General features: G+C 34.5%; 1 protein-coding gene across 1 annotated transcript; it reads left to right on the forward strand.

Moving 5' to 3' along the window:
• Window positions 1–17,400: 17,400 nt before the first annotated feature.
• On the forward strand, window positions 17,401–27,233 carry LOC130647578 (tectonin-1-like). Its single transcript, XM_057453490.1, has 8 exons — window positions 17,401–17,410; window positions 23,851–23,906; window positions 24,568–24,750; window positions 25,032–25,112; window positions 25,362–25,517; window positions 25,874–25,999; window positions 26,720–26,821; window positions 26,940–27,233. The coding sequence occupies exons 2-8, from the start codon at window positions 23,864–23,866 to the stop codon at window positions 27,086–27,088; spliced, it is 840 nt and encodes a 279-aa protein (XP_057309473.1). The 5' UTR covers window positions 17,401–17,410; window positions 23,851–23,863; the 3' UTR covers window positions 27,089–27,233.
• The last annotated feature ends 282 nt before the right edge of the window (window positions 27,234–27,515 follow it).

The following is a 27,515-nucleotide window of genomic DNA, read 5'->3' on the forward strand; positions in this document are numbered from 1 at the left end:
GTGTCCCGATTAAGTTCAAAATTAATAATTCTTAAAGCTTCATTTTGTAATGCACTTACTTTGTGTACGAGCGATTGTCACAGTCTGACCCCATATCAGTGATGCATATGTAAGATGGGAGTGAAAGATGGCATAGTATATGTTTAGTAGAGTATCCCTGGATACAATGTGCCTCAACTTGGCTAGGACTCCATTAGCCCTGTTTAATTTTGGAAGTAAGTCATTAATGTGATGATCCCAAATTAGATTTTCGTTGATTTTAACTCCAAGGTATTTTATTATTGAGACTAGTTGCAGTTTTTGCCCACTAAGGCAGAAATTTAGATGTTTTTTAGACTAAATTTGTGTGCTCGTAGCCATATGTTGAAAGTTTTAAGTCTTCGTTTACTTCCTTGTTAATTTTTTTTAAAGAACTACTACAATTAATCAAGCTAGTATCATCTGCAAAATGAATTACTTTTGAGTGTTTTATTGCACGATGGACGTCGTTGAGATATTTTAAAAATAATAAAGGCCCTAAGACTGAGCCCTGTCGGACTCCATAAATTATGCTAGAATTATCTGTTGTCATACCGTTTATTGTTACATGTTGTTTACGGTTAGTCAAATAAGCTTTTACTAGTCGATAAGGCCCGTGGAAAAATCCACTTAGGCAGGATAACAGAGAAAAATAACCGTCATTTAAATTTTGATGACATCAGCAGAGACATGTCAGAACACAAAACTTTTTTTTTCAGAAATGTGTATGCCTGTTGCCTTCATCGTATAGATCTTGAAAAGTTGATCAAGAAAATGTATAGGATCGAGTATTTTTGACAAACGGTTGCCGAGATATTAGGGTTTGAAGGTTTTTTGATGACGTCATCAACCCGTCCATTCCAGAAACGGATTCAGGAACCCAGGTTTGGGAAACTTACCGGTGAAAGGTGGTCCCTAGTTACCTACGCAGGAGATGACGTCAGTTATTTCCACCTGTTTCCAAGTTATTTAGCCTTAAATTTAAAAGTGCAATGCAATGGCTTCACTTATCTTAATATACTTTTCTTTGACGTCAATATTGCTTTAACGTCAAAGTTTGGTAATTTACAGAACAAATTTATAGACGATGTTTTATAGACTTTATCAAAGAAATTTTATCCACTTTGCAAAAGTCACAGACAGACAGAACTGGCGTATTATTATATAGATAAGGCTGTTGGGAATGCCTCTAACACCATATTATTCAAGTTTTGTAACAGTATGGAATGTTCAACTGTATCGAAGGCCTTTTGTAAATCTAGAAAGATGCCACAAGCAAAGTTTCTTTTGTCCAAAGCAGTCCTGACTTTCTCAGTTAGTTGTAGTGGGGCATGCACGGTATTATGTTTCTGCTTAAAACCACATTGGTATTCAAAAAGTAAGAGATCATCTTCAAAGAAAGAATAAAACGGTGAGTATATAGCCTTTTCAAAAATTCTATTGATATTGGAAAGTAAGGAGATAGGGCGGTAGTTTTCAATACAGGTTTTGAGGCCTTTTTTGTAAATTGGTACAATGTTAGAAGTTTTTAGAATATCTGGGTAAGTTCCAGTTTGAAAGGAAAAATTAATAATTTTACATAGAAGTGGACTAATAGTAGGGGCAAGTAATTTCAAAAAAGTAGTAGGAATGCTACCAGGACGAGTGGCTTTATTTTCCTGTAGAGAGAGTATCAAATTTCCAATTTCTATAGTAGTAGTAGTGGGCTTCATAAAAATAGACTGTGAGTTTGTATCTCCCATATAGTCCATTGGAGAGATGCTATTAGGTCTGATTTTAGATTTGGTATGTTCAGCAATTTCACCAAAAAACTTATTGAAAGAATTAGCTATAGTGAGGTTATTACTAATAGGTTTATTGTTTATTTGCATTGTGCTAGGTATACTTCCTTTGGAGGACTTGGAGTTTATGATTTTTTTGTTTCCGTCCCAGTTTCTTTTAAGATTATGTTTGTGTTCGTGAAAAAAATCCTTGAAGAACTTATCTTTGCTGAAACTGGTGATTAGGTTGAGTGTCTTTCTATACTTTTTGAATTGAGTAAACAAAAATGCTTTTTGATTTTTTTCTTTTAGGAATTTTTTATATATGTGCTGTTTGTAGTTAATGGATTTAGGTATTCTAGGTGTTACCCAGGGTTTTCTGCTTATTTTAGATTCTTTTGTATTGACTTAGACAAGAGGAGCATGATTATCAATGATAGAATTTAATTTGGTAATAAGAGTTGTAGTAGCAACATTTGGGTCATTTGATTGAAAAAGGTCTTCTTCCCAGTCAACAGAAAGTACGTCTAGGAGGAAATCATTTTTAGTAAATTTTCTAAAGGAACGTTTAACCTTTTTGTGTGTGTCAGTAGGGGATACTGGTTTGTTGAAGATGGCAAACTGTGGTATAGATGGCAAACTGTGAGATAGAATAGGTGAGGTTGCCAGTTGTACATGGTGTAGTTATTAGGTTAGAGAAAATGTTATCAATGAGTGTTTTCGACCGTGTTGTGACTCTAGTGGGTTTAGTTATATGTGGTATGAAAGTGTTTTCATGTATTACATTAAAAAGTTATTTTTTTCTGCATGGCTATCATAGTTAAGGAGGTAAATATTAAAGTCTTCCATTATTATAATGTCTTTATTTTCTTTTTGTAATTTTCCATCAGAGGACTGAAGGAATAATCATTAAACTCAGTTATTGGTATGCAGGGATGTCTATAGATACACCATAACTATTACTTTTTTTTCCGGATTAATTTTTAACTTCAATTATTGTTGATTCAAGTTCTCTGGGTTTAAATATTTGCAAATCACACCGATGTGAAATGACAAATTTATTAGAAATGTATAGCTTAGTGCCCCCTTTACTAGATTCAGTTAAACATTCCTTAAATCCGTAGTTTGTAAGGTTGTATTATTGATTGAAGGATTACCAACCCTATTGCGTGTTTCAGATATACCAATAAAATCAAATGATATTTCACAAAGAGATAAGAGGTTATCTACATGGTCAAAGTAGTAGCTTAGGGAAGCAATGTTTTTTATAAAGAGCAGATAAGAATTTTTTTGATGTTTTGATGTTGTTTAATTTGTGGATTGAATAATAACAGCTTGCACTATCTAAATCAAAGTTTATAGTTAAAGAATCTAGTTCTTTAAAGAGTGAGTTATGTGACTTATAGTTTTCAGAAGAGATGTTTAAGGATTCATTTGGATTTTTACCGGTTATAGTTAATTTTAGGATTTCATTGTTAAATTTTGAAAAAGGTGTTGTGGAATTAATAAATTTATTACTGCACCAACTTATGTCATTTTCTATGTAGCTCTCATATGTAGAATTAGAAGTAAAGTTACATTTAATGTGAACCCTCTTATCACACGAGTCACAACATATTGCTCTGTGGTGTTTAGCAACTGACTTATTACAAATACCACATGGGTATAGTATCGGCATTTCACAATGTTTGTATGTTATTGCAAAAGAAATTGTAGAAAGTAAAGTAAGAGAAAATAAGTAAGAGACGACATAGAAGAGATCAGATAGCTGTCGATGCAGTTTCAGTTAATGAAAACAGTAAGCTAAAAAGGAGGCGCTTACTACTTGTGGTATTACTAGGAGTATTTTTAGAGGTAGAGGTATGATAAATATCTAAGTATAAAATAATATAGATACATATAATGCATACTATAGTGTGAAATAAGAAGAAACAATAAAAAATTGAAAAGTTAACACCTTAGAATTCTTTCAAGATGGCATATTTGTATTCACTGGGCTTTTTACCAAAAAGTCGTGCTGGGTGGGAAACATACATCAACCAGTCAGGATGTTGCAGCCTCAGTTCCTTTCGGTATTTTTTTGCCTCATTCGTTCAGCTAGCAAGGTTTGATGACTGTACTTGGTTGTCATTGTTTTTGTTTTTGTTTCTGTTATAGTTAATGATTTTTCTTTTAACTTCTTCACTGTGTTTCCAAGAAGGAAACTTTGCAACAATGTTAATTGGGCGAGCACGACTTGGATTATTATTAGTGTCATTGTTTGAATTTGATGTGTTATTCCGCTTTAGACGTAAGCTCTCTCAATCCACGATTTAATTATATTAGCTGACTTATTTTCAGTTAAATTGCTTATTACGTTAGATAGTTTGTTTTTAGTATCTTCGCAAGATGACTCAGTGCCTTCAATTCCCTTTGATAACCAGTGTTGAACGCATAGATCTGTTGACTTGATCATCCAGTTTGTCCTCTAAGTATTTAGGGTCATTAGTATTATGATTGCCAACATTCATTGACAGAGGTGTGTCTGTTTTAGCTTCGTTGCAGTTAATGACTGATTTTATCTTCGCTTTGTTCACTTCCATATTTTATCTTAATTATCCCATTCGTGGTGTAAAATCCTTGGATAATTTTTTTAGCAAAGCATTGCATTTGCCAAGAAGAGATTTGAAGGAGACACAGAGCGATTCGTTAACGTAGCATTTCCCAATAATATTGAGATCTAATAGTTTCTCTTCGCTTAGGTTTTTCAACTTGGATTTCTCCTTCCATATTTTAGTTGCATCTTTGCGGTTAACCAGCTTGGCAATGACTGTTTTTTTTTTGATCTTCAAGACGGTGCACTGTGTGGAGGTCTTTTGGCGTAACATTAACATTAATTTCCTCAAGAATCTTAAAAACCTGATTTTTTACTTCTTGGTTTGGTATATCATTTGAAATTCCCACAATCTCCAGGCATTCCCTCCTGGAGTATTGTTGCTGTTCGAACGTAGCCCTTTCAAGGTTAATGATTCGGCTATTGAAGTCACCCAGTTGAATCTCATTGTTAATGTTGTTATTGTTGTTCATCAATATATCTATATCTTGCTTAATTTTCTGGACTTCTAGCTCAAATAGAAGCTTTTTAACACTCTAGAACCGTCTATGTTGTCCCTCCTGGAAAAAAATTGACAGGGTAAATTTATTGGAATTAATGAGGCTAACCACATAAAATATAGATCACTACTTTTTGTGGTCAAAACAACAGAATTGAAAGCACTGTTTTTTATTTCAAAAATTGTATTTAAAATTTTGCTCAAGCTTGACCTCAAACTGCCCTTTTTGGTCAGTTGACACGCATACTAATCTACCATACTGAACACAAAAGTTACGAAAAACACGAAATTTGATTAAGTGCTAGTTCATCCTTAGTATATTGTAGACTTTCCACATAAGTTCGTAATTGTTATCCCATTCTCTCCTGCTGCACTTTTCATATATTTGAAAGCGTTTGCAATTATAACAGGATGTGCTGTATTTTTAACGTCGTAAAGTCTTCCTATGAATTAGCTTTATGCAGTTAATTTGCGTCGGGATTTTTTGAGTTTCCAGTTTTCGCATCAAAGACTTTATATAAGGTATTGTTATATATGGAGACTGACGACTCCACTTCTTACCCCAGTCACACAAGATTGTAAAGAGTAGGACAGATGAAAAGTTATGGATAAAAGAAATGTCTAGTTCTTGCTGAAGACTGTTTGGAGACCTCTTTTGAGGTGACTCAGACATTTTGGGTACCTAGGTTCAGGAATATGGGTCGAAACCCTTGTACCCTTTGCAAAAGTCCTGTCCTACTCTCTCTGTCCGTTTGTTCAATTTTTGTGCTAGTTATCTCCTTGGAAAAGGAAGAATTGTGTTCTATTATATGAGCATTTTCTTTAGAGGAGCAAAACCTCTAGAATTTAAAAGACTTAACTGGTCGAGTTTATCATTGTGCGTGCACTTTGTAACTTTCATTCTATTCTTATGTTGACATATCTTTTCTATATACAGATTTTTGTAGTGTATTTGTTGTTGTTTTTTGCGACATTGACTAGAAGGCTCAGTTGAGTCTTGTCTATCATCTGGCTTGTTTCTGAACATTGTCGTCCATTGTCTCTGGAAAGATTGGATGTAGTTTCTGTTTACGCTTTCTGTTCTTGACCTGTTGCTGTCCTCCGAGTCGTTTCTTCTTAATGTAAGTCTTGAGATTGTCCCAGTGCGATTCATCGTTGACAAATTTAATCTTACAGTATGTGTGGCATTCGGACACTCAGCCCTGTCTGTCATGACTTTCCAAATGCGGTAACAGTCGTTGCAGTTGTCTCTGTACTGCGTATGGAATCAGCGTCGGTATTGTCTAAGTCGGTGTCTAGTGTTATAAATCCCTCATGTGTCCATTGATCAAGGGATTTAACTCCTGATATGAGTGTACAAATTGTCTTTGTCTTGACACGTGCCGTTGGTGGACTCGTAGTTGGCTGCTTGTTAGTCGATATGCAATGCCCCGTCTGGTGAGTTGTATTTTTCTCGAGTAAATTATGTGTACTGGAAGACCAGCTTCAGTGTTTTGCTCCTTTATGAATGTCGGCGTCCAAGTCTTCGTCGGGTATGTCGACGATGTTTGCTAGTCGCAGTCTTTTCGTTTTTCCCATCGTCTGAATCTATCATTTAATGAATATAATCATTAGGTTCAAAGTCAGTAACCATGAGGTCAAACTTTTCTTTGTATAATATAAAGTCTGTTTTAATCCAACGGATATTAATAATTACTGCGTTCAGTAACTTGATGCGTTTGGGTTGTTAACGCAGCTGTGAGAACAGCAACGGTCACTCCTTAGCGTTCCTTCTCAATGTTTCTCTCTGCAATGTCAACTTTTGATCATGTCGCTAGTCCTTGACTTCTACCCACTCTACATTGTTGTCGACTTTGTCATGTTTCAGCATCTTTTTGCAGTAGAAGTGGGGCTAGGAGCTTACTCTTCAAGGTCTCTAACATATTGCCTAAAAAGCCTTGGTTTTGCAAATCTGCATTTTTAACCACCCGATAAGCATGAAAGCATCCTTTTGCATTTGGATTGCACGAGACTCACCACAATGGTCACAAGATCTTACGCACTGCAGTCCACCAATATTGCCACGACCGAAGGATAGTATATCCCATGATCATAACCTTAGCCAGAAACTTAAACAAAAGGTAAGCATCGTCCACGCTGGTTTGAGAAACAAAGGCAACACATGCTACGCAAACGCCATTTTGCAAGCATTAACTGTTCTTCCAAAACTTTGGTCTCCATTACCATCAGCAATGACAGTACCAACCTTAATTATTATCTCCATTGATTTGAAGTAGCTGTATTTATGGTGCAGAGCAAGAATTAATGAAAACTTAAAATGCATTAGCGTGAATGTTCCTCAAGATTCATTTATAGTGTCTACACTTTGCATACAATAATTTCGCATATACATAAATATACTCTGCAATTCATAACCTTTGAAAAAACATTTTTCCAGGGCGTGAAACCTGAAAAACAAAAACTATCACGCTCACTTTGGTAAATTTTTCTCAAGCGTTTAAAGACCGTAGAACTGTAGAAATGCAATAGAAAACTATAAAATGTTGTTTTTTAATAAAAAGTCAAGCAAATCTGTTCAAAATTTTGCACAAAATCTATAAAAACAATATCAAGGATGCACAATATTATTAAGACTTCAAATATCAGGACACCGTCGGTTTTCTTCATGTTGTCGGTTTTCGCGTGGATTTCACTTTCACCGTCATATCCTCCGGTTCATCTGACCGCCCAAGGCTGCCAGCGTTGTAGCTACTTGTTTGTTTGTTTGTTTGTTTGAATGCTTTTTCCTTTACTCCTGTTTATGCGCTTTTATCGTCTCATTTTTTCAGGATTTTTTTTTGCTGCAAACTTGATTTTAACAATGCCACAAAGGTGTCCCTTGGTAGTAATGAAGAGGTTACAGATTCTAAAAAGCAGCTCTAGATCCTGTATTATAATATACAACTGTGCTGGAAAATGCCGAAGAAATTTTTACTTTCCCACAAAACTTTGGTTTGAGGCATTTGTTCCAAACTCTCATTTGGATTTTAGGTAATTATAAGAATAATCATTGCATCAATTATTAAATAAATAATTATTACACCTTGCAAGATTAGTTAGGTTATCAAAATTAGTTTCAGCTCTGAAAGAAATACTGTCGGTAATCTTCCTTTCTCTGTGTACTTTGGTCTATTTGAATGGTATGTGCACCAGAAATCTTTTTGGACAAAACTGATGTTGCTCATTCAGCGGCTTTTAATCGTCTCTTATTGTGTGATAATTGCCCATATTGAATTTTTCATTCCTTGCACATCACCAACATTATTTTTTTGATTGCCTCACCTTAATAATTTTGGATTCGGTCAATAACAACATCCGTCAATCTACCAGCGCCATCAACTGATTTATTATCTGGTAGCTTCATACCCCTTCTTTGTGTTTAAAATTTCCTAAAGCTGTTCCCATTCTTTTTTTACTATAGCCCACACATTCTTTTTTCACTACTGGGCAAATATCCCTAAACAGTCATCTCTCACTTTGCCAAGAGTTACAGTGTGTCCGTCACCAAAGATATAATGTACTTCAATGACCGTTAGCCAATCGATCGCAAAAACATTTCACGAGTACCGCTATCTTTCATTTCACTCGATGATCCAATGTGAGTTATATGGTTTATACCACGTTTTGTATGCTTTAGATTCTCTTTCATATTTAGCATGTTAACTCTTCGGCTGGAGCAACATTTTTCATTCAGGTTCTTCATAATCTTTTGGTAAGGATGCTCTCTAATTGAAGCTGACAAACCCATGTTAGCTAAAAGGATTTTGAATCCTGATTGACCAATTGGTTGGTATGCAAATATTGACGTTATATTTACATCAAAAGGACAGGTTTTTGAGTTGTCGATCAACTTTGATGATCAGTGACTCGTATAGAACGGAGTCTGCTTGAAATTACAACAATTACACCTCCAATATAACTTTTCTGCAAATCCTTTTTTGGCACCTGGTTCTGTAAAGAGTTCCACTTTACCTTTCTTGCAATTGGAACATTTACCAATCGCTAAACTATCATTGAGAACTGAACTGTCAATAATCTTGTAACCACTACATTTTGTTTCGGTTGCACGAGAACTGTGAAGTCTTTTTTCTCAATCTTAAAAATAGAAGTTTTTCTTTACTTCTATTAGGAACAGGTGGGTAGGTCTTAGAGGTAATAACATGTGTCACAGTATTGACAGGAAAAAGGAGGAGACGTGGTTGTCGGTTTCGGTATTAAAGTTAGCGAAGGTTGCGATATCGTTTCTTGAGGAAATAATCCTAATAATGATGGCAATAATGCGACTGGCTCCTGCTCAGAGATAACCAAAGGATTGTTGGTTACAGGAAGCTCAGAATAAACAGGTATAGTTGGGTTATTGACATTATTAGACGTGGAGGTTGTAGGACGTCAGCTATTTTGTTTTCCACTATTAGGATTTGCCCAACATGGCTTTCCCTTTCTAGTCTACTTATGTCGTCTGTTTCTTGTTCTAGTCTTCATTTTTTTTTTGTAATTATTGTTCTAGAAAATATCTAAAACAGAAAGAGTAAAATAAATCCAAGAGAAAACATTTATAACGAGTAGTTTTTAGACTCAAAAACAAAGAATCTGCTATCGAAATAAACTTTCACTTTAGCTGTTACATACTAATCACCTCGGTACTTCTATTACGAAAAACACGGGAATTTCATGCACACATTTGGAGAAGGTCCCTAGCAACAGAATGTACATTGCCGTTGCTAAGGAAAAAATTGCCAATGGCGTGAAGTAAAGCTTGAAGAAAAGAACCTGCTACTTATTTTACCACTAAAAAATCTTTGGACAGTGTTTTTAGGCATACGCGCAGTGTAAAATTAAAAAAATATTCCGGGTTTCTATGCACTGTATATTTTTGCAGTACATGACTACCCTAAAGAACTTTGTCCTTCGTCATCAGTTGTTAAATAATACTCTACACACAACTCTCGGCAAAAAAGATTATGCATGTGATACTTCTTCATAATTATTGCTGAGTTTTTTTATCATTGAGTTTAAAGACAACAGAAAAAAAATCACCGTCTACATTTTTGAGTTGGTGCCATACATCTGTTTTCTGCTCAGTATTCAGGTGCAACTGTTGTATATCTGACTACTTTTTTTTGATTCTTTCACCCAATTAAAGGTCACCTACCCTTTGTTTTAACGCCATTATCCATCCACAAAGCCAGACACCAAATTTTGTTTTAGTTTTTAAAAAATTCTAGAAAGTATGGTCAATTTAAAATGTTAAATATTTTATTTACTGATTGACAAACAAAGTATACTTTGAACAAAAAAATATTTTGAAGTGGTAAATGGGAAAAAAAGGTAAATATGGAACGATGGGATTATATTTAGGGTAACACATCGTACAAGTCAAGATCATAAGGTAGATAGTACTGGTACTACAGTACATAGCTTTAAAATAATGTAATGTGTGAATCGATGGAGATTTTTTATACTATAACCATAACCCGGTGATTAAAGATCATTTATATTGGTAACCTACCGAGTCAAAACGTTCTCTGGATTTTTGAAATAATACATAATAACACTTTTTGATTCAATTGCTTCCCCAAACAAGTCAGTGGAGTTACGCAACTTTATAACATCACACCTATACGACCCATCGTACTTTGCATCTTTTACAATCACATATCTGTCTCTATTCAAGAAAAAGCAATTAACTTTTTTATCGAAAGCCATGCGAATATTCTTTGGATTATTTTTTATTACACTTGTAGTTTTTTAATTCTTTCAACTAACGACATATTTGGGCTATTGGATTATAAACGGATACTGACCGGTTTTGCTGTTATGATGTGAAGTACAAAGCTCGAGGTCAAAAGTACTGACCGAGCTCAGGAAGTCTGTGCCCTGACGGAGGGCTTTGTATTTCACAGAGCATCATCAAAACCACTCACTATCCTTTTATTACCTGACTCTATCTGGTCTGCAAAGTTAACGTTTTTATGTAAGCAAATGAATTACAGCGCTGTGCTGATGCCACAAACATCAGAAGATCGCCTCACCATGTCCTTATCTACTCCGATAAAGCTGCATGCTTTCTCGACTCAATCTATCATGTCACTAGTCATAGGCGCTGGCATCTTTTCTATTACTTTAGAAACGTAAGTAACCCATAATTTGTCTAAAATTGTTTTAAGCGGCTTGTTGATGCAATAAGTCCATTGATTGGCATTTCGACGTACATCCAGGAGGGATCATTTGAATCTCGAATTTGTATTGTACCAGATTATTCGTAATTTCATCTGTTTTGTGTGAAGAGAAGGCGTCAAAGTAAGCGAAGAATTTTCAAAACCAAGTTGTTTTGAGACCTGTCTATCATATTTTAGGCAAATTTCTTCAACCCAAGCTTTCATCAACCATTTATCCATCCAGATTTTCTCTTCCGTTTTGAGAATGAATCCGTCAGGAATGCGCTGGTTTTTAAAGGACACAAGATACAATATCTTTTTTTAACTTCTAAAGGATAAATTAACGGCCTGCCATCTCCATCACAATTTCCTTTATCGCTAAGCGTGCAGTAGTGTTTACTATGGTTCTTACAGATGATTCATTTATACCAAACTATGTAGATGTAGCTATAAATTTCTGGGTGAGTAAATAATGTTTCCGAATCTCGTGCTTCGTTTTTTTCGGAGTACCTTTTGGAAGATTTTTGGGTGTATTTCCTTGGATGTTTATCATTTGTAAGTGTAAGTAGAAATTTAAGGTTATCACATTATACATTTCACACCATTGTCTTATTTTCTCAGAGTCGTGATTTTTCTCCAATATCCGACCGATTTGTCATCAAAAAAAGGCTTCGAGGGTCTACCAACTAACGTAATTTAGCGATATCTAGAAACAACCTTGACAGACTTTATGAATGTCTTGTCAGCTGGGTTAAAACTGTTTGACTTACAAGTCAACTCAGTCCATTTTCCCTTTACAAGATACATTTTCTAGTCACTAACGCGCATCGAAAGGTGCGGGATTTCAACCTCAGTATTCCAAGTAATATAATATGTGGATACATTTTGCTCCCTAGGCTGCGTGACAGACTTGATCTAATCTAAATACACGCGTGGCATAAGACAACGCAGTTTAGACTGAACACGTAACTTAAACTAGATTTAATTGGCCGTATCAGGCTGTGTAATTCCGAATTTTTTTTCGCATATTACCATAAGTAATTAATTTACCTATGAGCGGGTCAAGTATAACGATGCACTCAGCCATGGGTGTTATGAATAAAGACAAGGGTCCGCCCATCCTCAGGTTTTTGTCGTGGCACATACTTCTCTCACCGTTATTTCATGCATCCTTGTCCGCCTGTCAACATGAGGTACCAAAATATACTTGGACGGGGATTGTTACTATGATTATAGGTGCCATTTTCAATTTAATACCCAGCTGGAACAAGACGTCTTAAGATGTCTTTTTTAAATCTTATGTTAGAAAACGCTATAAGATGTCTTTAATGCATCTTCTTAAGAACGTCTTTCAAAAGACATCTTTTATACGTCTTTTGAAAGTAAATAAATTCCAATCTTGTAGTATACGCATTTCAGATGTCTTTTAGAAGACATCTAAAAGTTATTTAAAATATATCTTTAAAAAGACGTCTTTCTCTTCTTGCTATAATGCACCTAAAACGCGTCTTTTAAAAGACGTCTTGTTCTATTTCCAAAAGTGGTCTAAAATGCGTCTTTCAATAAACGTTCGCTTTTTATATGAAAAATTTGATTTAAAAACGGGGGTGTTCGCAAACTTAGTTAGCATGTTTATTTTTTTAGAAAATCCATTTTTCACGAAATTGATGAAAGCGGTAATCGTCAATTTTAATTTTTTTTAAATACAACAACCCTTAAGAATACGTTTTTATTTCATTACCTCGTAATTTTGCTTTCCTGCACCTCCTGGCGGATATTCTTCGATGAAAATTAGCGGTATTTTAATGAAAGCATCAGAGAGATTTTAATTTTCATCAGGATCTTCACTACTACATTCATGGCGCAAGCCAATTTAAAAAGCAACAAAGACAAAGTTCCGCTTGAAGGCAAATTAATTTATAAAATTATAGTAGGTAAGTGTATTAGCTGATGTATTACGTTGTTACCCTTCTATGTATGGTGTGTTTTCTGACTACGTTTCTATGAAAGTTCATTATTTATCTGGAAATAAGCTTTTTTTCTCTCTAGATTCTGTCCGCGAGTGTTTCAAAGAATGAGCAAGAAATGCGACGCATAATTGGGACCAAGCTGCGAACGCTCCCAGTCAGAGGATCAGGGACATAAAGGGTACCTTAAACGTATAAATTTTCAAAAAACAAAGGAAAGCCCTTTCGACTACTTACTTACGAATGTCATTTAAATACATTGACTTCTTTATTATTTCGAATATTTATTTTGTTTATTTCGGCCTTGCAAGCGTTACGACGAATGTCTTTTAGAAAAGCGGAAGATCTCTAAAAGACGTCTTTTATAGCTCTTTGTGCCGGCTGGGTATAAAATAGGTGAAAAATATATAAGCACCCACAAACAGACAAGATAATGCTATTATTATAAAGAAATCCACGGGTTTGCAATTGTGCATAGTTTTGTTGTTACATTTCCGACCGTTGTACATACCCCAGGCATTGATTGCAATTTCGTTTATCTTCACCACGGTTACCATTTTGATTAAAATACGGGGATTAACAATACAGAAACTTAATAAGTTATAGCTATCTTAAAACCGTTCATACGAGAAATCCATTGCGTTTATCGGCTCGGGTTTTATACAGCACGGTACAAGTTTTAACTTCGTAATAACCCTACTGATAGCTCAAACAGTGAATAAATAACACTGCCAGATGGTCGTAAAAACGTATTTAACTAATAACTTGAAATTTTGTTGTTAATATCTTTAGTCCTACAAACATCGATTGCAAAAAGCAAGCAAATTTTTACACAATAAAGTTTTTGAAAATAATCCCGGTTTTCACATCTAGATAAAAAAACTTTCAGAAAATAGCTGTCAGGTAATATCTACAATATAAACTATTTTGTCAGATATATCACCTCTCGGTCAGCGTAACGATCTCGCAAGCTCGGTCTAAATTTTCAAGCTCGAATAATATTCCTAGGTACAGATTTACAAGAGAGTTTATATTGTTTTAGTATAACGCTTTGCAACTTGTAAGGCAACAAATTATCGTCCTCAAAGCTTAAAAGGTAACATAAAGGAAGTGCAAATTTAAATCTTTATAACAGTAAAAATCAATTCCTCCCGAAACAGCAAAAGAAGAAATAATAATATTAAGTTTATTCCTAATGAAATCAGAATGCTTGCATATTTTATTAACACCAAGGAAAAAAATGCTGCTAAAATGCTTCCTATCTGTTTGATCATAGTTCAAATGTCCTCCAAATAACATTGATTGGTCGACGACACAAGTTTGGAAAAAACAACCACTAGAAACAAATGTTCGCCCAACTCACAGAAGCTTGAAGCTTCAACATAATACACTAACAATGCAATTTTGACGTTTAAATGAAGGTGGACATAGACAAATACAAACTGACAAATTAGTATGGTGATAAGAGAAACGTGGCTTATGATTGCAAACCTGTAGGAAGCGGCGTTCCCTATTTTAATTTTGATGACTGTAAGACATAATAAGAGAACGGCTACACCATGAGAAAAAAGACCAATAGAAACAGTTTCGTAAGACATGGATAAAACATCCAGCACTAGAACTAGAAAATTTCGACCATAAGAGATGTTGACAACGGTAATGGAAAATGTCATTGCGTAAATAAATAACATAATTTTTGATTTCAAACTCTCTTTTAATACCTTTATAGCGTCACTATTGGTAAATTGATGTTTTGTACCAGAGGGGTTATTGATGGATTCAGCTCTCTTCAAATCGTACTCCCTTGACAGATCGTGCGCAAAACATGTAACACAGAGCTGTACGATTATAGTGATAGAGAGAAGAATGACACCTGATATGTTTCCATATGTAATTTGCAGATTGCCGAAATAAAAATTAAGCTCTGCAAAGGGAAGAACAAAACAAGGTCCGATTGTATAACCTATTGCTGACGCAACACTCAGATAAGTAATTTTGCTTTGTACATCTTTGACTGGATACGATCTCACTGTTTCGCCTATTATTAACGGTCTTACTATCATAACTCCGCCATTCAACAATTTTCCAATTAAAGGAAAAATTGGAGACCATGGTACAACATACGATATACTTCCAAGCATGGCTACGAAATTTAAAATTGTGATGATTAGTTTTATACGTCTTGTTTTATCAGCGTATCTAGCGACCACAGATGACAGCAACATAGGTAGGATATAAACTGCAATGTTGATTAATCCATAATATAAATCAGGATGATCAGTTTTCATAAATTTTGTCAAGTAAATCCATAATGTAGCTGTGTTTGCACTTTTTTCAACTCCTCTTAGAGAAAGAATACTCGTATGTCAGGAAAGTGATTTTTCGTTTCTTCTCCCAAACTTTAATATCAATAACATCTTTCATGTTGAAATTAGATGCGCTGTAGATGATACTTTGTTGTTGTTTATGATGTTACTGTTATTAATTGCCTTTCCGTGGCAACATAGTATTTCCAATTTATTGCACAAATTTTCTATATCATTAAAAACAAATTATTATATGATAAATCTTGAACAATACAAACTATAGTTCCAAAAGTAATGAAGTAATAGTTCTATTGACTAGAGGTTTATCTTCGTTGATAAGTAGGCTCTCCCTCAAGATTAACTTAAAATTATTACTGTTACTGCATAACATGGAAAAATTCCAAACCGATGGAGTATAATCACAATTATATCTATGTTCCAGTGTTAACGGGTTTGTCGATAAGATCCGATATTCCTAAGTGCTCGCATATTATGACCTTAAAATGGAAGTGTCGCAAACGCCTTGTTTTCCTCGCAGCATAGTATTTGTAGTTTTTTACGTCGATTTTCCAACGAAAATTACAAGGTTTCTTGATTACGGTTTATTATCATCTCAATGATTGCTTAACAAGATGAGTATTTTTTTGTTTCAATTCAATGCTGTTTTTCACCTGTAGGCCAACAATTTACATGCGATACGTTTGTCCGCATTATTAGAGATTCGGCTCAAACATGTGTTCTTTTAGCTTTTAAATGGATTAACACTTTAGCACGAAACTGTTTTCAAATTTTGGTTCGGATTATTTTTAATATATAATAACAAAATTGTTAAGGGCACTATTGCGATGCCAAAGTAGTTGAATTAGCTGGGAAGATGGATACTGGAAATGTAAAGGGATATAGCCGCATTATACATATAGTTGCGTTCTATAAAATGCTGCTCAATCTCGACCTTAGAAGGGGTATTGATGATAAGGTTGGTCAAAGTAGGCTGTTGTCGTATGATGAGTAATGAGGAGTATGAGTATTACGACGCACTATACTTACGCGTTTTGAAAAGGAATAATGTACTTACTAACGTTTTTGTAATCCATAAAGGAAACATTATAAATGTGAACATGAATAAGTAATATTTATTTTTGCTTACTTCAATATATTTTGTATCAACTTCAGACTGAGTACAAATACATAGTAGTAAAAATTAGCTATAAAGTTTTGTACGCATTGTGTGTAAAAATTTAAGTACAGTTTAAATCAACATAGTAAAACAAAAAGCGCATAAAATGCACTACATTCAACACGGCTTTATGCTATGAATTCAAAATTGAATGACTAAAGCACAAGATCTTTAATCAGCTTTAGTTTTAAGACTTGGTTTAATGTTATTGATGTGTAACGCTTTCAATGTTATTAAACATGTTAAAATTCTGTATGTGCTTGCAATAACACTGACCAGTTATTTTCATGTGTCCAGTCTTGCTTGCACCATCGGGCCGAATTTTTTGTCGATTTCTCTAATTCCGCAGTAAATGTCAGTTTTTTAGGCTAGAGGTAACACGCAAGAAATTAATAGAATTACCAACTCTATGGAAGAGTAACAAAACTGAGAAAATTTGTTTGAGCAAAAATTTCTGAAATGTCAATGCGCGAAAATATGGTGTAATTATTGCCATTTGTTGGCATTCTCTTTTTAATGCAGAAAGTTCTTATAAAATTTTCATATCACCAATTTTACTCCTATTTAATATTTCCTAATATGGGTTCTGTAACCATTTTAAAAGAAAATACAAAAAACGTTTAGTGAAAATAAGTTGCACATTTGAGTATATATAAAGTATATATGATAGTAAATTTTGAATAATATGTGATTATTAGAACAGGCTTTATAATATTTTAAATTTTATAGGAGTTTGACTGTAATATTCAACGATAGTTAAGCATTTTTACTGCAGTTGATTTGTGTAGTTATTTCATCATAAAACATTAAATGTTTCGCTACTTATAGGGGCAGTTTACTTACTGTGTAAACTTGAAAAATCCATGATTCCATAAATTTTAAGGCTGAGTTTAAATTTGCACAGTGTATAAGAAAAATTTGGATGCAACTAGAATATCCAGCTCTTCTCATACGATTTCTAACATGTTCTTAACAAAATCGACTACCTGGGAAATAATAGCCATTGAAAATGTCGTTTTTAAATATGTGGTCAAGTAAAGATGTCTTAGGATGTCACGTTAGCTAGTTAGGTACACGGCGCAGCTAGCTAGTTACAGCTCATGAATGTTAACGCCAACAAACTTTCAAGACATATTTCACATTAAAGGTCTTTTGCTAATATTAAACAATCAAGCTAAGCCAGATCAATAGAGTTAAGTCAATAATATTCTATTGCTTTCATCGACAGAAAAGTTTCTTTGATGTTGTGTCTTTTTTCGCCCGCCATTTCTAAATCTTGCTTTTAAGACGAGTGCATCACTTTATCTCGTTATACAAAAATGCCCATTATATCTGGGCATCTTTGTATAACGTGTCATCGTTGGTCACTCCGTAATAACGGTACAGGGGTCACAAGACCCCGGAGACAAGGTTGTACAATGACGTCATTATATTGTTTTCTTTTTTTAAACTTAAATTTAAAAGCAATATTCTACATGTGTGCCATAATGACATAAGGGTCATTGTTTTTAAATTTTTACCTAAAAGCTATTTTCAATCGGTTTATAGGCAAATTCCGGAGCGTTGATTAACTAAAAAGCCTTCACGGCTGCCTTCAGCGAAGGGCTACAGCGCAGCATAACTTTTAACCTCATAGAAACCAAAATATTAGCTACAAATGTAAACAAATAACATTGCCAGAGAATTGTCAAATATGACTTGAATCACTCCGCTAGAAAAACAGCACGAAATTTTTTATAATTCTAAATCCACTGCGTTTTTAATATCAACAATAATCAACACAATGAGCAACAAGCAAAACCAATTGAATATGTGTGATGGACTCTTCTTCTGACAAAAAAACGTTTAACAATATTCGGATTGTGGTTATTCGAACGTTTTTTTTTTTTTTAAAAAACCTGTTGTTTTTTTTACAAACGTGCCACAAGTAAATCATTAGAAAATAATCGTGGTTTCTACAAACCCAAACAAAGCAGCTATCGTTTAATCGATACAATATAAAATTACCCTCGCTCAGCTTCGTTAAGATAGCAAACATTTTTGCATATATGACGTCATTCTCGATCACATATCTCTTTAATAATAGCCGTCGACTGTCTGTCTGTGTGTTTGCGAAAGCCGTGTCCCGTAACGGAAACACGAATTTTTTAAAATGCGCATCAATACCAAATGTGATATATTTTTATCCAGTTTGTTGCGACGGGAAATTTAAAGGACGAGCGAACGCGACCGGCGACCACGTGGATTTTTCCACGGGTTAACGACTAGTCTTTATAATAATAACGGTATTCCGTCTGTCTGTTTTGCGCCAAAAAACTACTCGTCTTACCGAAACACGAAATGTGATAAATAAAAGACGGGTGAACGCGTGGATTTATCCACAGGCCACCGACTAGTCTGTATAATAATAGCCATCTGTCTGTCCGCGATAAAAGGGACGTGAAACAGGCACGCGAAATAGCGTGTAATTTAAGACGGACGACCATGTGGATATTTTCACGGGTTAAAGACTATTCTAATACATTCTCGATACATTAGCTAATACATTCGCTTATGTTTTAGAAAGATATTTTTTTAGTTTTACAATTTTTATTTTATTTTTGTTTATGGACGTTTGCGGCATTTAATCAGTGTCACTGTTTGGATTTTTTAATTATACGTCTAAGATAATAAAAAAAAAACGCAAAGCACAATAGTCGGGTTCTACGCTCGCGAAGTCGGTTGAAGAAGCATCGCGAGAGAAAGATCTCCTGTCATTCTTTATTTTGCGAAGTAATTTACAGTAAAAGTTAATGGTGATCAATACAAAGTTGTGTGCTTAGTTAATACAGGTAAAAATTGTTGAACTTCTTTTTGGCAAAAGTGTGAAACACCTAAAAACAGACTTCTGCTCTATTTTACTATAAAAATAAATTAAAAAATTTCATTTTTGCTTTGTGTCTGTTTATTTTTTCTATCTAATCCATATTTTATAGCTGCAGTGTTTTATCTTAGGCGAGGAAAATGACTTAAAAGTCATTTGATTCTGTGGACTAATCCCTTTATGTTAAAATGAACAGGGAGACGGACGTCAGTCCGCCATTTTTTAATCGCTCCCTTAACTTTAATGAAAGTTAGTCGTATTGTATAAGAAAAATTTGGATGCAACTAGAATATCCAGCTCTTCTCATACGATTTCTAACATGTTCTTAACAAAATCGACTACCTGGGAAATAATAGCCATTGAATATGTCGTTTTTAAATATGTGGTCAAGTAAAGATGTCTTAGGATGTCACGTTAGCTAGTTAGGTACACGGGGCAGCTAGCTAGTTACAGCTCATGAATGTTAACGCCAACAAACTTTCAAGACATATTTCACATTAAAGGTCTTATGTTAATATTAAACAATCAAGCTAAGCCAGATCAATAGAGTTAAGTCAATAATATTCTATTGCTTTCATCGACAGAAAAGTTTCTTTGATGTTGTGTCTTTTTTCGCCCGCCATTTCTAAATCTTGCTTTTAAGACGAGTGCATCACTTTATCTCGTTATACAAAAATGCCCATTATATCTGGGCATCTTTGTATAACGTGTCATCGTTGGTCACTCCGTAATAACGGTACAGGGGTCACAAGACCCCGGAGACAAGGTTGTACAATGACGTCATTATATTGTTTTCCTTTCTTTAAACTTAAATTTAAAAGCAATATTCTACATGTGTGCCATAATGACATAAGGGTCAATGTTTTTGAATTTTTACCTAAAAGCTATTTTCAATCGGTTTATACGCAAACTCCGGAGCGTTGATTAACTAAAAGGCCTTCACGGCTGCCTTCAGCGAAGGGCTACAGCGCAGCATAACTTTTAACCTCATAGAAACCAAAATAGTAGCTACAAATGTAAACAAATAACATTGCCAGAGAATCGTCAAATATCACTTGAATCACTCCGCTACAAAAACAGCACGAAATTTTTTATAATTTTAAATCCACTGCATTTTTAATATCAACAATAATCAACACAATGAGCAACAAGCAAAACCAATTGAATATGTGTGATGGACTCTTCTTCTGACAAAAAAACGTTTAACAAAATTCGGTATGTGGTTATTTGAACGTTTTTTTTTTTACAAAAACCTGTTTTTTTTTTACAAACGTGCCACAAGTAAATCATTAGAAAATAATCGTGGTTTCTACAAACCCAAACAAAGCAGCTATCGTTTAATCGATACAATATAAAATTACCCTCGCTCAGCTTCGTTAAGATAGCAAACATTTTTGCATATATGACGTCATTCTCGATCACATATCTCTTTAATAATAGCCGTCGACTGTCTGTCTGTGTGTCTGCGAAAGTCGTGTCCCGTAACGGAAACACGAAATTTTTAGAATGCGCATCAATACCAAATGTGAAATATTTTTATCCACTTTGTTGCGACGGGTAAATTTAAAGGACGAGCAAACGCGACGGGCGACCCCGTGGATTTTTCCACGGGTTAACGACTAGTCTTTATAATAATAACGGTATTCCGTCTGTCTGTTTGTGCGCCAAAAAACTACTCGTCTTACGGAAACACGGAATGTGATAAATAAAAGACGGGTGAACGCGTGGATTTATCCACAGGCCACCGACTAGTCTGTATAATAATAGCCGTCTGTCTGTCCGCGATAAAAGCGACGTGAAACAGGCACGCGAAATAGCGTGTAATTTAAGACGGACGACCACGTGGATATTTTCACGGGTTAAAGACTATTCTAATACATTCTCGATACATTAGCTAATACATTCGCTTATGTTTTAGAAAGATATTTTTTTAGTTTTACAATTTTTATTTTATTTTTGTTTATGGACGTTTGCGGCTTTTAATCAGTGTCGTTGTTTGGATTTTTTAATTATACGTCTAAGATAATAAAAAAAAAACGCAGAGCACAATAGTCGGGTTCTACGCTCGCGAAGTCGGTTGAAGAAGCATCGCGAGAGAAAGATCTCCTGTCATTCTTTATTTTGCGAAGTAATTTACAGTAAAAGTTAATGGTGATCAATACAAAGTTGTGTGCTTAGTTAATAGAGGTAAAAATTGTTGAACTTCTTTTTGGCAAAAGTGTGAAACACCTAAAAACAGCCTTCTGCTCTATTTTACTATAAAAATAAATTAAAAAATTTCATTTTTGCTTGGTGTCTGTTTATTCTTTCTATCTAATCCATATTTTTTAGCCGCTTCTTCTTCTATGCCCTTTCGATTTGTAAAAACAGTGTTTTATCTTAGGCGAGGCAAATGACTTTAAAGTCATTTGCTTCTGTGGACTAATCCCTTTATGTTAAAATAAACAGGGAGACGGACGTCAGTCCGCCATTTTTTAAGTCGCTCCCTTAACTTTAATGAAAGTTAGCCGTAGTTACCACGCAGCATCATGTTGCCATCACAATATAATTTTAAAGTTTAATTACGTACTTCGCCACTGGGCTGATCAATTATAATAAAAGCGGAAGATTTTGTTTCATTAACTATTCAGCTAATTGCTTGAAACTGATATGCACTGTGTTGCTAATGAAAAAAATATTTTTTTTAATTATATTAAAACACTGCATATCATGCGCTTGCGTTTTCTTTCTCTTTCAAGTTATAACGGAGTAAATATTTTAACTACAATTATATCATTTCGGTACCTTTATATCAGTCCCCATCATAACTAATACTGACGCGCCAAGAAAAGGTTTTAACCCCTTAGATTAATAAAATAAGCATATCTTTAGAAGTCCCTCGCATACAAATAATGTCCGCCAATTTTTTTAAGGCTGGCGCAGACTAATACAACCTTGATTTTCATAGAAGGCGTCTTACATATTATAAAGACGTTCAGTAAAAATTTTAAAGGATACTTTTCAACGAGCGCGTAATATTAAGACAATAAAAGACGAAATGTCAATGCCCTAGAAAAGCTGATACACGTCACTGTAGATAGGTGATATTTCTACAAAATGTCCAAATTGAATCAAACTTGGCACACTTATAGTATGTCACAAAAGGAACAAGATGGCAGCAATAAATTTTTGCTTGGGTCAGCACATTTTCTGTGACGTCATCAAAAGCTTAACATTTGTTCAAAATGCCACTATCTGCTTATAATTCAATTACTTTAGTTCTAGAGCGAATTTTTACATTCTGTTTGAAGTTTCTGAAAGCTAAATAAATGTTATTTAACATATTTTCCGGTTTTGACATAGATCGTATGAAAAATTGCCCAATATTCCCCGAAAATCCGTTTTTTCCGATTTTCGGAAAAGTCCGAAAAAATCGGGAAATCGGATTAACCACGTGACCAAAACATGCAAAATGATTCTTCTTGATGAAACAAAGTTGTGTTGTAAGTTTCAAGTTCTAAACATAATCCTAACAAGAGTTATTATACTTTTCCTATTATAAGAGTTTCATAGAGATTTTTAGGGGTAGTTTCGAATAATAGCCAATATCAAAGCCTCTGAAAGATATGGAACCTGAAAAATTTGCATGCAGGTGTCTAATAGATAAATATTGAAACTCAGTAAGTATTGTAGCCATGCAACAGAGCATTAAAGAGTTATTAAAAAAAAACCATCAGGGGGGGGGCGGAAGTTTCTGATATCTCAAACCATAATTTTCCAACTAACAGAAAAACAAATACGTTTCTCTCGTTCCGTTAGATACTCACGAGATTGAAGATAATGTCTTTTGCGAACGGTTGCCTTAATAATGTTTCGTGAGAATAAACCTGTTTGATAGATGGTAGACGTAATTGTGCGAGAAGCTAAGATAAATTGTCACCAATGATAAAAACATGGTTTAATATCGATAAAAAGAGTTTAATAGAAGAGAATATTAAGCAAATTTTGTAGATGAAAAAATTGTGAGAATTAACTTTCATCTATTTTAACATCGCGAAACTTCTTTCTTTAAAGTGCCTCATTGTTTACTTCAGCGTCCGCAAAAACATTTTCTTCCGCTGCACTGGTGTTAATGATCGTTGATGATCTCTATTTATTGTTTTGTGTAAAAATATGATAGCATGTTAACAAAGAGATATCTTTTGTAACAAATGCTTTTAGTTTATTTTTAAGTAGATAATTCAAATAATAATTGGTTGCTATTAGCAACAAATGGCATGTAGATAGAGAGGAAGTTTTTTGTCGAATAGAAAATGTTCCGTTTTAAAAGTTTAAAAGGGAACTTTGTGATATATAGTGGTTATAGACGATTGTGTTAAAAGTATTGCAGTTGTGCTGAGATACGCAATGCTGCCATGAATTTCATCAGTGGTTTACCACTACTTTTTATGCTCTAATGTTGTAATCTATAGTTTGTGTTTGTTTTATTTCAGAATAAATAAAAATGAGAATTTTGGGATTATTACTTGCAGTGTCTGTTGTAGCAGGTAACTTTATTTTTGGAATTAATCCAACCAAGGACTGTGTCTTTCACATAGTGATGGGAAATAGTTTTAAGGGCCAGTTTGTATCAGTTAACGATTTTTTTTGATTGGTACTTTTAGTTTTCTATTACTCGCACAAGGTCAACAAAGTTTAAGTGTCTGTAAAAAATCTAAATACACTTACTACCCTAAAAAGGAGGGCGGGATTTTAAATTTCGTAAATACAAGCAATTGCGAATGCTGTCACCGGTACAAATTTCTGCTCACATGGGCACGATTCAATTCTTTGATTTTTCGAACCTTTCCAGGCCTGGGAATGGATGCTTCCATAATGCGGACACTGTGGAGAGTGCAGCTATTGAAGTGTTTTGCACCATACTGACTGCAGACTGATTCTATTTGGAAATTTCAAGAAATCAAGTCCCTGTTTGTTTACACTTATTCAGCAAAATCCCTGTTAATGTACAAATATATTCTTAAAAAAAAACGAGTAGCCTGTAGAGGTATTTTCTGTACATAAGTATAACTTCTAGTTTTTTTTCAAGAGACCTAACAGGTTGATTTTTTAATTACATTGGCTAGCCATCTCTTTTTAAATAATTTTCTGCAAAAATGCTTTTCCACAAATTAACGTTTAGTGTACGTTACTCTTTATTTTAAATAGGACAAAGACCAGATCCAGGGTACAGTTGGTGGAATGTTGCTGGCAAATTAAAAGTGGTCTCTACTGGACAAGCAGGTGTATGGGGTGTCAATAGCAACGACAATATATTTTATAAAAGCGAGACGTATTTAAGCGGTGCTGTGCAATATCCGTCACCTGTCGGAAATCATTGGCAACATATTGGTAACTTTCTTTTAGACTGCTTTTATTTCCATACTGTTGCAACAGGTTTCATGGAGGACATCATTCTCTATTAATAAAATAATTTACAGTGGCTATACTTATACTTATGCAGGAAAAGTAAGTTACCAAAACACGATTAGCTTTTCAACTGTCTTTTGTTTTGTCATACAGCCTCACTGTTTTGTAATAGCTTGGCGTATTATGGAATTAGCCTTCGACTGTACTCTTCACCTTCTATGTAGTACGCACTTGTGAAACAGTTAAATGCTGTCTCGTTTTAGCTGGCGGACTAAAAGAAATCAGCTCTGGACACAACATTGTTTGGGGAGCGAACGCCCATGATCATATTTACGTCCGAAAGGGTAAGTCTATATTAGCTGTATTTGGATTTCTTTCTTTACATATGTTAAGTGAAATAAAAAATTAAAAACTTTTTGCAGTAAAGATGCATTGCCCTTTCAAATGTTATCCTATTTTTCTCCTTTTTATTCTGAAGTAAGATCCAGTACAATTTCGTCTATTTTCAGCAATGTAATGCCTAGATTCACTTCTTAATAGTAAACATTTTTTTAAAAACAACCCTTGCATGAAAATTTACTAAACGTATTTAGGTATTTCAAAAAGTAAGCCAGTTGGAACACATTGGAAACGTATTAGTGGTGGACTCAAACAAGTGTCTGTGAGTCCTAACACCAACAATGTATGGGGTGTTAATAAGCATGACAATATCTACTATCGAAAAGGTGCTTCTTTATCCAATCCAGATGGTTAGTTGATTTTGTTTTTTACAAACGTTATTTAGAGTCCCCGCACATTTTTTGTACCTGGGGGTCAAAGAAAAATCTGGAAGTTGCTTGTGCCATATCTCTGTAAAGCAACACATGTTGCCACCTGTCTGAAGGTTTGCATTTTAAAGGCTTTCCCAGGCATCTTCATTTGTTTTTGGTCAGTACTTGGACAAACCGAATTCTGAAAGCTTATACCCCTTCTCCCCCCCGCCCGCCCTATTAATGCATTGCTTCGTTTTTCGTTTTTTACTTTTACATCGGATGAACAATGATTAGTTATCACATGTTGGGTGTTTTGGATACGAGATATTTATTTTAATTCCTTTTAACTTCAGGTACCGGATGGCAGCACATTGGAGGCAAATTGAAATTTGTTTCTGTTGGTGACTCCGGTGTATGGGGAGTCAATAAAAATGATCAGATATTTTACAGAAAAGGAACATTTGGTGGATATACCGCTGGTAATTATTTTTTTATATATATGTACCTTTAAAGTAACCCCTTAACAATAATTTTAGGCCATTTTAGTAACCATCATCATAGTTTTCACCTTACTGATTGTTATGTATGCTAACACAAATTAGGCAGGTTTATGGAAACCCGCTTTTTATTTATAAGGTTTTGTTAGATCTTAGTTTCTCTGTAAAACAACTGTTTTTATTACCTCAATCAAAGTTTTGTTGGGGTACCACTGGACTTTGCCATAGACACTAGCAGGTATCCACAATTCTTCACCAACTTATCCCTCTCTATTCCCAAAAGGTAATTTTAAGTTATTTTTGTACGATCTGTGAATAAACTCGTATGTGTCGATAATGCTTGTAACATAAAACACGGATTTTCTTAAAAAAAATGCAGACACATTTAATATATGACTTGTCAATGTTTACAAAGGTTATGTGGTTTTTTGCGCAGGCATTTCTGTAGGTAGAAAATATAAACAACACCACAGTAATAAAATAATTAACCAAAAAAAAGGAATTCCAGTTCCTCTCCGAGCCTATGCTACTCAAAAGGTCTTTAATGGCTTTTTACATAGCCATTTTACTCCATGTTAGTCCTGCTTTTTGTCTACACAAAAATGCACGCATGTCCATTGTTCTCAAAATGAAATCAAAACCTACGCCACGCGAAAGTGGTTTATAAAAGAAAGTTCAAGGACTACACTTTTCTTTTTTAAGGTACCGGATGGCAACACATATCTGGAGGTCTCATGCAGATCCACAGTGGTCATAATATTGTTTGGGGAGTGAACAAACACTACCACATCTACATTCGCGAAGGTAAATTGATTCTGGCGACCTTATTAATTAGTATACAGATATATTTGAGTACTTTCTTCGATATGTGTGTCTGAGATGATATCTTTTCAATCCCTTCAAACGACATTTTTTTTCCTAGGGATAAGTGATTCGAACCCTACTGGTACAGGGTGGCGACGTATGGATGGATTATTGAAATACGTTTCCGTAAATAGTCGTGACGACAGCGTATGGGGAGTCACCAAGCATGATGTCATCTTCTACCGAAACGGTGCAGGACTTCTATAACAGAAGCATGGATTTTGTTTGTGTGAAAGGATGAGGTGCAGATTGCTGTATAACTTTGTAATTTTTTTATCTAATCATGTAGTCCAAAAATATTATTCCTGTATTAAAACTAGCGTGATGTCTTATCAAATTACCAGAAAGCGAACTTACTGTTGTCCTTTTTGGCGCCTACTAGTTGCAACATTTGAGGTCGGGTACAAATTAATAATTTTGCACTACTATTTTATGTTCAGTTGGTTTCGCTAGTACCAAGCTGCAACGGTCGTTTGTTATCTTTTAAGTGATTCTGGAATCTACCGAAGCTAGATTTGTATTTCGTACGAGTCTTAACAGGCTAAAATTATTTTAAAAAACAAAGTAAATCAAAAATAGTTTTGTTTTTATTGCTTTTTACGTGCTTAATTAGGTTTCATAAAATCAGTGGTTA

Source organism: Hydractinia symbiolongicarpus, chromosome 6, assembly GCF_029227915.1.
Source record: "Hydractinia symbiolongicarpus strain clone_291-10 chromosome 6, HSymV2.1, whole genome shotgun sequence".
Classification (NCBI taxonomy): domain Eukaryota; kingdom Metazoa; phylum Cnidaria; class Hydrozoa; order Anthoathecata; family Hydractiniidae; genus Hydractinia; species Hydractinia symbiolongicarpus.

Bases quoted from the DNA above. Each gene is read 5' to 3' on its own strand.
- LOC130647578 (XM_057453490.1), top strand. From the start codon at position 23,864: ATGAGAATTTTGGGATTATTACTTGCAGTGTCTGTTGTAGCAG. The intron at 24,751-25,031 runs GTAACTTTCTTT...GTCTCGTTTTAG, and splicing joins AAATCATTGGCAACATATTG to CTGGCGGACTAAAAGAAATC. The intron at 25,113-25,361 runs GTAAGTCTATAT...AAACGTATTTAG, and splicing joins TCATATTTACGTCCGAAAGG to GTATTTCAAAAAGTAAGCCA.